Source organism: Silene latifolia, chromosome 1, assembly GCF_048544455.1.
Source record: "Silene latifolia isolate original U9 population chromosome 1, ASM4854445v1, whole genome shotgun sequence".
Taxonomy (NCBI): Eukaryota; Viridiplantae; Streptophyta; class Magnoliopsida; order Caryophyllales; family Caryophyllaceae; genus Silene; species Silene latifolia.
In genome coordinates, this window is record NC_133526.1 from 12291102 (window position 1) to 12302772 (window position 11671).

At 43.4% G+C, this 11671-nt stretch overlaps 1 protein-coding gene across 1 annotated transcript; it reads right to left on the minus strand.

The window, feature by feature from the left end:
* Positions 1-7298: 7298 nt before the first annotated feature.
* Positions 7299-8029, minus strand: LOC141639808 (alpha-galactosidase 1-like). Its single transcript, XM_074448869.1, has 4 exons — positions 7967-8029; positions 7785-7867; positions 7568-7658; positions 7299-7351 (listed from the first exon to the last, which is right to left on the minus strand). Exons 1-4 carry the CDS (start codon positions 8010-8012, stop codon positions 7299-7301), a joined length of 273 nt encoding a protein of 90 aa, XP_074304970.1. The 5' UTR covers positions 8013-8029.
* Between the last annotated feature and the right edge of the window lie 3642 nt (positions 8030-11671).

Here is an 11671-nt window from a genome sequence, read left to right on the forward strand (position 1 = left end):
CTTCATCCCGAAGGCTTCCCCTCCCGATTGCAGTTGGTGATCAAAACGTCACCACCGCTCTTCATCCCGAAGGTTTCCCCCTCCCGGCTCGTAGCGGAAGGCGCGAGGTTGATCGAGGAGCTGGCGAGGTGGAACGAGCTGACCGGTGCTCGCATTATGGAGCAGGAGAAGTCCGCTCTTGAGCTTAATGCCACTAAGAAGGTGGCCTTGAAGGCGAGGCTGGATCTCCTCAATGAGCAGAGGCTTAGGGGAGATGTTGAGAAAGCGCTCTTGGGCCGAGAGAAAACTTAGGGAGGACGCCGAAAGGAGGTCCTTCTTTGAGAGAGCCAAGGCCGAGGCTGCTGACGGCCGAAGTTGCAAAGTCTTGGAGAAGTGTGACCTTGTTCGAGGCACGCCGACCTTTATTTCCAAAGAGAGGAATGAATTTAGGGGCAAATTTGAGGATCCGGGGAAGGTGATTCGGAGCAAGAAGGCCATTATTAGACAAAAGGAGGAGGACATTGAGATGCTCCAAACCGTCATGCTCCCTAACATGTGCACCGAATTCGGATCTGGTCGAAGAAGGCGCCGGGAAGTGATTGAGGAGCTCTTCCCTCTTCTTTGTTCCTTCCCGTGGGCAAGTTTGACGAGCTGTTTGACGATAAGCTCGAAGCTAAGGAGAAAGCCGTGGAGGAGAAGCCCAAGGAGGCGGTGAGGGTGAAGATAGAGAAAGAGGCGGCCGGCGAGGAAGCGATCCTTCTTGAGAAGGCTAAGACGGCCAATGAGGAAGCCAAGAGAATGAGGAAGCCGAGGCTTGCGAGGCTAAGGCCGAGGTCGCTGTGAAATTTCTTGAGGTCGCTAGGAAAACCGCTATTTGGTTGCCCATTGAAGAAGATGTTGCTATGCTAACGCTGATGGCAAGCAAGAACAGGACATAGGGAGACATACTTGTAACTTTTTGTTTTTCTTTCCCTTGTTTTGTTGTAAAACTCTTGGTAGGTTGTGTTTAGGCTTATCCCTACGGGGACGGCCGTCGTCTGCATTCTCCTTGCTTGTAACCTGTTATTACTTTTAATAAGAGTTCGTTTCTTCTTCCTCCGGCTTGGCCGAGGTTTTTACCTCACTTCTTTTCTTGCGCTAGTATTTGAGCGTCTCAACCGTACTTTTTCGCGTTTTTGTCTTCGTCCTGGTTGTCTCCTTACGTTATTAATTGAGAGTCTCTTTTGTTTCCGCCTCGGCTTGGCCGAGCGATCTAAGTGCGTATCTCAATTGTGTTTAACGCTTCCGAGGCGTTTTGATCGCTTCGGCCAGTGTCAAGTCAATCGACCGGTCGTGACCGTCGCGGTGTCTTTTTTCTTGTCGGCCGGCGCCGTGGCGTCTACCACTTGGGGTGACTGCGACGGCGCCTACTTCTTGATGGAGACGCCATGGCGTCTACCACTTGGAGTGATGCGACGGCGCACTTCTTGATGGAGATCGCTGCGTGGCGTTTACCACTGGAGTGACTGCGACGGCGTCAAACCTCTTGGGGTGATCGCCATGGCGTCTACTACTTAGGGTGACTGCGACGGCGCCTGCTTCTTGATGGAGACTGCCGTGGCGTCTACCACTTGGGTGATCGACGGCGTCAAACCTCTTGGGGTGACGTCGTGGCGTCTCTTGCTGGGTGAATGCGACGGCGCACAGCTTCTTGATGGAGACGTAGTCGTGGCGTCTACCACTTGGAGTGAGCTGACGGCGTCAAACCTCTTGGGGTGATGCCGGAGTGCGTCTGCTGGGGTGACTGCGGCGTCGTACGCTTCTTGATGGAGGCTGCCGTGGCGTCTACCACTTGGAGTGACTGCGACGGCGTCAAACCTCTTGGGGTGACTGTCGTGGCGTCTTGCTTGGGGTGAGCTGCGACGGCGCCTACTTCTTGATGGAGGCTGCCCGTGGCGTCTACCACTTGGAGTGACTGCGACGGCGTCAAACCTCTTGGGGTGACTGCCGTGGCGTCTCTTGGGGTGATTGCGACGGTGCACCTTCTTGATGGAGGCTAGTGGCGTCTACCACTTGGAGTGATGCGACGGCGTCAAACCTCTTGGGGTGATCGCCGTGGCGTCTCTTCGCTGGGGTGATCGCGACGGCGCTGTTTCTCGATAGAGACGCCACCCTTGTCGGTATGACAGGTGTGCCGGCGTCACGCCGCTTCCTAGTGACTATGGGGAAAATGAACATTTTGACGGAAGACTTGGATGATTTTTCATTAGATAAAAACATGTGTCGGGATGCCCACAGCTGTTTTGGACACCTCCGCCGCTACATAAAGTTTTCCATGAGATCAGCAGCGTCCTAATGGCTCATCAAAGGCACACCTTCCCAGTCAGCCGCCAATCGCATCCATGAGGTCGCCCTCCTGTTGTAAGGATGGACTTTTCCCTTTCTCTGATTTCTTTGCCACCTTGAGGGATTGCATGTTGCATCCTCTGGCAGCTATCTGGATGTTGACCACTTCGTCCTTCTCGTCCTTGGAGACGAGCTTATGCGCTTCCCCCCGGTCCGAGACATACATCAGTGTTAGGGCCCGGATGGACATCACCGCGTCGGCCTCGCTCAGAGTGACTCGGCCTATGAGAACATTGTAGGCGGACGAGCCGTCAATGACCACGAACTCGGCTAGGACATTCTTAGCCGCCTTCCCTTCGCCGAACATCACCGGGAGTCGATTGACCCCGGTGGTACGAGGCGGCCCCGGAGAAGTCGATAGCGGGTTGGTGCGGGGGCTTAAGTCCTTGACTTTCGGTAGAGGCCGAGGAAGCACTCCCGAACATGATGTTCGTGTGCGCGCGCTGTGTCAATCGGGCACCTCTTGACCAGGTGGTTGGATATGTCCAAATTGACTACAAGTGGGTCGCTGTGAGGAGCGATGACTCCTTCGTAGTCCTTCCTTCCAATGGTCATATCGGGGATGTTGGAAGCGGGGATCGCTGTGTTGGGCACAAAGTTGATGGCCTGATATAGCTCGTTCAGGTGTCGTTTGTGCCCATGAGCGGATCCTCCGTTCTCGTTGCCCCGATGACAACATGGATCACTCTATCCGTTCAAGACGGATTTCTTACCCGAATCGTCGGCGTCGGTCTTTTGGCCTTTGGCAACGTACTTGCTGAGGCTCCCCTTCCGGATCGGCTCTTCAATGGCATTCTTCGGATGTCGGCGATCGTTGGTTAAATGGCCGGTGTGGCCGTGGTACTCACGATCTTGGTTCGTGTCACCGTCACTTTTTGGCTTGGGGGTCTCTCCCACTTCGCCCTCGTTTTTGCTCGGGCGAAGACCTCGGCGGGCGATACGACGAGAGGGTTTTATCATTATACCGCCTCTGGTGGTACGTTCCCGAACTCCACCCGGCGCCCGTCGAGTCCTGTTTCTTGGCAGATTTGTCAGACCGTGACCTATTATTCTCACGGCGTCTTTCATCGGACCGTGACCCGTTGTTGTCACGTCGTCTTTCATTCGGGTTGTCCTCCCGGCGGCTCTTCTTTTCTGAGTGCTCGGCCTCGCTGGGGCCTACCCAGGTCTTGTGATAGTCCTCTACCTCGATGGCCTGGTCGGCCATCTTCCTGGCGGCATCCAAGCCCAGGCCTCCGCACTTGATGAGCTCATTTTTTAAGTCTCCCCTTGGGAGGCCCTTCATCGGCCAAGGCCGCCGCCGGGATTAATTTCTCGAATCTGCTGGACCTTTCCGTCGAACCTCTTCACATAGCTTCGTAGAGACTCGCCCTCCTCCTGTTTGATAGTTAGGAGGTCCGACGTCTCCACGGCCCTCCTCTTATTGCAAGAGTACTGGGCTAGAAAGGCGTCCCTTAGGTCGGCGTAATAGTATATCGAGCCGTCGGGAAGCCCCTTGTACCAACTTTGAGCCATCCCATGCAGAGTTGTTGGGAAAGCTCGGCACCAGACCTCATCGGGCTGCTCCCATACCGACATGTAAGACTCGAAAGCCTCGGCGTGGTCGGCTGGATCACTATCTCCTTTGTATGATATGGGTGGCAACTTGAGCTTAGTTGGTACCGGATTTCTAGGACGTAGGTCTTTGAGGGGCAATCGACCACGTGTCGAACGATACGCGGCGATCGGCTCCTCGCATTCCTAGTCCGGCTCCTCCCCTCGTAGCGGGAAGGACTCCTTCTTCGACTCGGGCTGCTTCTCCGACTCTGCTGAGTCGGGCTCCTCTGGCTCCTTTGGGGTAAGCCTCGTTCGTGAAGCGGGGACGCTATCCTCCCATGAGTACGGGAAGGACTTAGGTCTACCACGCCCACTTTGGGCTCCCAGCGACTTGACCGGGTCGCTTCTCCTAGTGCTCCGTTCAAATTTCTCGAGTCACATTTCGGGCCCCGGTCTCCTGGACGGTTTCCGCCGCTCTTGTCGGCGTGACGGTGTGAGCGGGCGTATTTCCACCAGGTCCGGGAGCATTTTCGGTTTTGCTACGTCAACCACATGTCCCATGATGGTGACCTGGTTGGCTGGCAGCGGCGTGTCTGGTATTATTGGCATCCCGAACTCCGGTTGGATTACTCCGCGGTGGAGGGTGCACGACTCTGCACTGTTGAAGGTATCATCTTGGTGCGGTTTCGTCGGTCACGACTGCGTCTTGTTGTTTCGACATCTTCTTAGCTTTTTGGGTGGGTTTTTAACTTGTTTTTTTTTTTGTTTGGGAATGAATGTGACTAGCTTTTAGTAGCGATTTTCCCACAAAGCGCCAATTGTTCCGGTATAATTCCGGAGCGGATATTTGTTACCACTCGTAGCTCGTAGAATGACGTCTTTGCTTGAGTCCTCCTTTCGGTCTCCCAAACGATGAACAAACCGAGGGCTCGGCTTGGGGCCGAGCGAACTCACTCCGACGCTCAAGTCAGTAAACTTATGGGATAAGTTGTTGTTACTTGACTAAATGTATATTGTAGAGAGATAAGGAAGATATTACCAGATGAATAGTGATTCTTAGGTTATTTTGTGGATCCTTTCCTCAATGAAGGTTGAGGAGTATTTATAGACTTTCACCTTTTGTCACGTAGTAGCCAAGTGGCCAAGTGGCTAGCGGGTGGAAAGATCGATCTACCCCTCGGCCGAGGACCTATGGCAGGCCGGCGGGCCCTGTTGACTCACCGCCGAGGGGTCTTGGATATGAGTACGCGGGTATGTGCCCCCAGGTGGCGGTTGTTGCCATGCCGAGACCAGCCGACAGTAGATGGGCCGCATCGGCTAGGCTGTCTAAGTCGTTGACTTGCTGTGGTCGTCTTTGACCTTGCTCAATATGTTGACTTGGTCAGCGGTGCAGAATATGCCCCATCAATTACACTTGTCTAGAATACCTCTAACCTATATACCTCATTCGACACTGATGCTTATAAGTAACAAAAGAAAATAGAGATAATCAAGCAATTGGTTTTAATATGAACATCTTGGAGGTATGAGGCTCCAATCTTGCTGTCAAATTCCCAACAAACTTTTGATTTAAGGTCTTGTGCTGTTATAACAAAAACAAATGACAACGAAACCTCGTTAATTTTAGTCGGCTTATTTAATATTGCCCTGTTCTTTTGGATTGAAACTAATCTGATCTGAACTGAACTGAACTTATAGGATCTGAACTGAACTGAACTGAACTTAAAGGATCTGAAATGAACTTAAATTAAGTGAGATATAGGATCGAATCGAACTTATAGGATTCGAACCGAATCGAACTTATAGGATCTCGAATCGAACTTATAAGATCCGAATCGAATCAACTTATAGGATCTGAACTAAACTGAACTTATAGGATCTGAAACAAACTTAAATTAAGTGATTTAAGTCCAAAAGAACAGGGCCTAAGTACTCGTCATAATTAAATTGAAGTCGGAGAGAAGCATTATGATTTATGTACCTCCCAAAGATCCCTGGCTTGAACAACGCTGCCTTCGGGAATGCCGATATCGTCCCAATGGGCTGTTACATGATGGGTAAGTGTACCTCTATTCACCAAAACAACGGCCACCCTGTAATGTGTCAATGGCCCAGCCCACACCTGTTAACCACATTTATGTTAAAAATATCAATTTTATTTTTAGAATCCCCCTTAAACTAAAAGAATAAGAGATTCTCAAGTTTTCCCGCCTAAATGAGTTGCTCTATATTGGGCTTTGGGCTTCATTATATGCTATATTTGACTAGGCCAACTGATTTCTTTCATACAATAAATAATACCATGACATTTAAAAAGGGGATAATATTTTTTTCAACTTGCATTCCCCTTTATTTTATTTACTACTAAGAAAATAAAAAATTTCAATAGTTTTTCCTCCAAAAAGAAGTTGGCTAAATAAGGAAACAAAACTCTATTTTTATTAAATTATTATCTTTTAGTTAAGATATAATCTTTGATCATTATAATTTTTTTAATTAAATTATAATCTTTTAATTTAAAAAAAAAACGGTATAAATCTAAAATTCGTATATGAAAAAACGAAAAATTTGATATTATTAGTTTCGCATATTTTTTTTTACCAAGTACGAGAATTTAGTTCGTATAAAAAAATTATGAACTTATATTATTAATTTCTTGACAAAAAAAACTTTAAAATTATTTGAGATAATTTATAAATTGAAATCATAAGTTTTATGATGAAAAATTTCATTAAAATTATTAGAAATTGAGAGGGGAGGAATTCATAAAGCGATTATCGTATTATTGATAGTAGTTCGTTCGTACCCATTACAATAAGAGATCAGACATTTATATAGCATTCAAAATAACTTAAATCTCGATCTAGAACATTCTAATGTAGGCAATTGAAGATATTCATCATATCATTATAATATTATTACGATTACGGTATAATACCATAATATTCTCCAACAAAAATATACATTTCATGAATTTACTTAATTCTTTTAATTAATTTTCCATTTCAATTTTTTATCTTCATATTAAAATATGAAAAATTACTAATACGTCAATTTTAAATCTTAAATAATATATTATAAAGTAAGTAAAAGATCTATGAATACCGCGCATGTATGCGCGGGATCCATACTAGTATATTAAGGATAGTGATAGGGCGTCACCGGGTAACGTCCAAATTGAGTGTCAGTTTAAAAAATAAATGTATACAATTTGTGTTAGAGGAAGTATTATTATATTAAGGATAGTGATAGGGCGTCACCGGGTAACGTCCAAATTGAGTGTCACCCTCTCACATACATTCTTAATTGAAAGGGTCCCCAGTCACCTCATGTGAGAGGGTGACGCCCAAATTGAGTGTCATCCGGTGGCGCCCTTTCATTTTCCTTATATTAATTCATTACCTCTCGGACACCATCCTTCTTAACTTTTTTGCTTGAACTCCCGGAGGATCTCAGTACATAATACGGAGTAGATCATTAAATCACCAAAAACTTTAATTTAATATTCAAATTCTCGTCGATAAGAGTGGACTCTACTGGTTAAAATTTGAAGGAAATTTTTCAAACCTCCTCAAAAGCAATTCTGTAAAAGTATTTACTATTTATGGTCTGAGTCTCGTAGATTTCGAATCTATCTTCAAGGAAATAGAAATGAATGTGACCTTACCTTGGTTAACTTGAATCACTTCTTTATTGCCAATGATCTCCGTGTTTTCTTTTGTCAGATTTCTCACATCACACCCAATCAGAAGAGGGGCCTATATGTTTTTTCAGTTCTTATAAGGTCCTTAGCCATTATTCAACACAAATAAGAATAACATCTATATATTGTATCTACTTTCTTGTTTTTCATTTTTTGCTTTTTTTTAAGAAAATTATATCACCTTGGAAATTGCCCATAGACTAAAATGAACAATGTATTCGTTTTTCGACATCCCTCCATTTCCCACTTCAAGCATGTCCGGATCTATTCAAATAGCAAATGTTAACATTAAGTAGAGACATCAAATCATTTTCCTATGCAAAATTCGAAAGAATTTAGGAATTAGAATCTAAGTGAACATACCATTCCAGCCACCGGGTCTAGCATGCTCAGCGTAACCCTCATTCATGTCCGCTCTAGTGACCATACTATAATCACTACTACAGATACAGCCTATAACAACGGGTAAAAACCGTTGTAAAATCAAAAAGCGGACGTTGTTAAAGCGGCCGTTGTAGAAGGTATTTACAACGGTTTGCTTATTTAGTGAAACCGTTGTCTAAAGTATTCATCACGGTTAAAAGCCGTTGTTGTTGGGTGTTCTCCGTTGTGGAAAGTGTTTCAAAATTTTGGAGGGAATAATATAACAACGGTTGTCGTATGTATAACCGTTGTTGTAACTTTCCCTCCAAAATTGTGAAGTCTTTTGACAACGGGTTTATGGTACATACCCGTTGTTGAAATTTTTAGTAACAACGGTTCTTTGTTTAATACCCGTTGTTGTAATTTTACCTCCAAAATTGTGAAGACTTTTAACAACGATTCTTCGATTAAAACCTGTTGTTGAATATTATGCGCGGGTATTTGTGAATGTCATTCACAACGGTGTTATTTTTATTAACCGTTGTGAAAGGTATTCACAACGGTTTTTTTTTAGTAACCGTTTTTATTACAAACTCCTAATGTTTTGAAAAAATAAATTTGTTTCATGTCATTCAAAAACCTGCATATGTCGGCAAAGACCATATACCAAAGACCAAGATAAATCACAAATTTGGGTTCATCGAACTCAATAGATTCAATTCAACCACAACAAAGAAATGCATCATCATATATATATATACTTACAAGGAGTTGAATTTACATGAACTAATCATTCCCTAACTTCAACAAAAAATTTACTAATAAGTTGATCTAAACTCTGAGTATCATGCATTTCTAAATATATTCTAAGACGTAGTTGCCCCACATGTCTCTTACCCCGTCACAACAGATTGTCGTCTATATCTACACTTGAGTACTGCTCAATCTGTTGTGACGGGTTGATTGCATACTGCGGAAAAAACAAAGAGAAGACATTATGGTATATATAGCAGCAAGCAAGACAACATTAGCAACATCATGGTATATATAGCAGCAAGCAAGACAACATTAGCTCTAATTTAAAAAAAAGTAATAAACACATGTTTAAATTATTACTAACCTTGTCTGGAATAACGAGATATCTTCGTCTAATAATCTCCAACATGAACCGACAAGCGTAGTATCCACATTGTATGCTATCGGGTGGCGAGGGCCTATTATTACATAAAAAAAGCAGATTTGAGAAGGCTCACATCAGAATCTTGAACTTTAGGTGTTGTATTAGTATTAAACACAGATTTTGCACTTAATGTTATTGTATTTGAGCACGTACCCCTGTTATCGTAATAAAATCAGGGCCAACATCAGAATCTTCCGTGGGTTGATCCTGCTCGTTTGCTCTTTTCTTCTTAAAGGCCCTTTTTTTAAAAAATAAAAAAGGAGGCAGAAACTAATTTTTTTAGGGGCAAAAATATGAAAGAGCTTTTTTCTATAAATAAAAAATGAAAATGTTATTATAAATAAATCAGTATTATAAACTTACATATTAATCAAGTGCTTAAAAGTCTCGCTTGGTTGATGATGTAAAGAGTCCAACCAGAAAACTTTATTCCTTGTCGGCATGATGGCTACTAGCACCCAATGAGTCCTACATCAAGAGACATCATCATTATTAACAAGTACATATATTAGTTATGAAAATGCAATTGTAGAGGGAAACGTAATATTAATTTGTTTATTACCCTTTTTCATTATAAGCGCCAAAAATCAGCTTCTTGGTTGTCGCCAATTGCTGAGCAATATAATCTACCCGTTGTTCGAACGAGAAATCCGGAATAAATAAAGATAAAACATAGGGGCACGGAATCCGTATAGATCGATGGAATATTCTTCTCCGGGATCACTCTCAATTTCAATATCCTACATTATTACGGTATTAATTCCGGTATTTAAAACACTATCTAGTAGTCCGAATATTAGACTATGAAATTATTTATTAAGAAACTTACTTCATCCAAACAAATATGTGTGATATATCAATCTGGTCTAGGCCAGCCCATACGGCTAGCAGATCCCATGATATAAGCGCTTGGCGCTCAGCCCCTAGAATATTCTCCTCGAGCGGAATAACTATCACTTGCTCGGTGGCTATGCGATGGCCAGCCTCCTCATGCAATCTCATCATCGTCACCGTTCTTACTTTTTGCATGTAATCCTTCCCTTTATATTGTGTGGAGTTTAAAGTCCTAACTTTCGGTCCGGAAAGAATGAGTCTTTGATTTTGTGCTACTACCACCAGCCTACACATGTAGTAGATAATTAAAATAATTATAAATCCAAAGGTAACATATCCTAGTTGGAGTAATAAAAATAAAAGCGTACTTAATTAAATACCTCGTCAACTGCTCTTTCAATGATGAGGTAGTAGTAGCGAGTAAGACTGGGACTTAGGGTTATCGGTCTTTTTTTGTCCCCTACACAAAATTACCATGCTTTTTATAAATACAGACAAAATATAAATAAAGGGAGCGAGGTTAATTTTTAAAAAATGGAGAAGTTAATTAAATACCTCATCAAGTTGTTGTGAAGTCGAGGTCGTTGGCATGTCTGTGGACTTAGGCTTATCCGCCAAAGCCGTCTTTTTTGTTCCCTACAAAAAAAAAAAAATAACATATAAATTTAACATATAAAAACATTCAACAATTAAAAATGTAACATATATATAAAGGTATTTCTTCTAACCCCAACTGCTTTTATTTCTGCTGAGGCGGCGGAGATATCTTCGCCAAGTAGATGTGAGTTTCGAGCCATTGGATGAAACTTCCAAGCGCATCTCCCAAATGGTAATGTCGTCACGAATCCCAGGACGATGGCGGTTGAAAGTTTTCATGGCACTGAAAGACTGTGAGTTATCTCTACTATTCTATGATTCGGCAAAAGTTTTTCGCCATGAACTACGCTTTCACTGCTGCAGATTTGTTTTCTACGAGACCCCGGCCAACACGCACATGTGGCTTTTCGGTTCTATTAGGGTCAAAGAAGAATAACGGCCTCTTGTTTACTGATCCAAAGAATATACACATACATTATTATATCTTTGCAAAAACGCTTCAAAGATTCAAAAGATTTGACACCTCCTAAACACTACTAGTTACAATAGAATTCTTATTTCAATACCCGTCCCTTGGGATCCGACCTTTACTTGCCTCTTTACTAATTGTAGAGTTGTTTGTGAAGTATAAATTGTGTTTTGTATCGACCATTGACCAACGACCACATATGCTTAATTGTGAACACGAAATGGCCTCGATCAGTAACGGGACGCCCCTCAAACGACCTGGATGTTCGGGTCGGCCGATCGCTCTAGCAAGAACGTCATTACGACCACTGGGAGTGAATTTCCCTTCTTCTACCTCTTTCAATACGTTGTCCTATAATATATTAAATAAACTTCAAATTATATTTGTGACTAAAATAATAAAGTTAGTAATGAACTCATCTTAATAAAATAATGCTTACTATGTTGGCCAAAACTTCCTCATCATATTTGTCATGCGACGACCGGGATCCTTTAGGCGTGTGCCCTTGTTTATAAGTTACATGCCGATCCACCTCTTTCACTCCCTTTGCCACCTACACATTAACATGGTAACATTTATACACGTAAATGTGTATCAATGCAAGTCCAAGTGTGATTAAAAAAAT

What these genes read in the sequence shown, in the direction of transcription:
- LOC141639808 (XM_074448869.1), bottom strand. Translation starts at nt 8,012, where the DNA reads ATGAATGAGGGTTACGCTGAGCATGCTAGACCCGGTGGCTGGAATG. An exon ending in TAGACCCGGTGGCTGGAATG is followed by an intron (nt 7,868 to 7,966) that starts GTATGTTCACTT and finishes CTATTTGAATAG; the next exon opens with ATCCGGACATGCTTGAAGTG. An exon ending in GTCTATGGGCAATTTCCAAG is followed by an intron (nt 7,659 to 7,784) that starts GTGATATAATTT and finishes AAAAACATATAG; the next exon opens with GCCCCTCTTCTGATTGGGTG.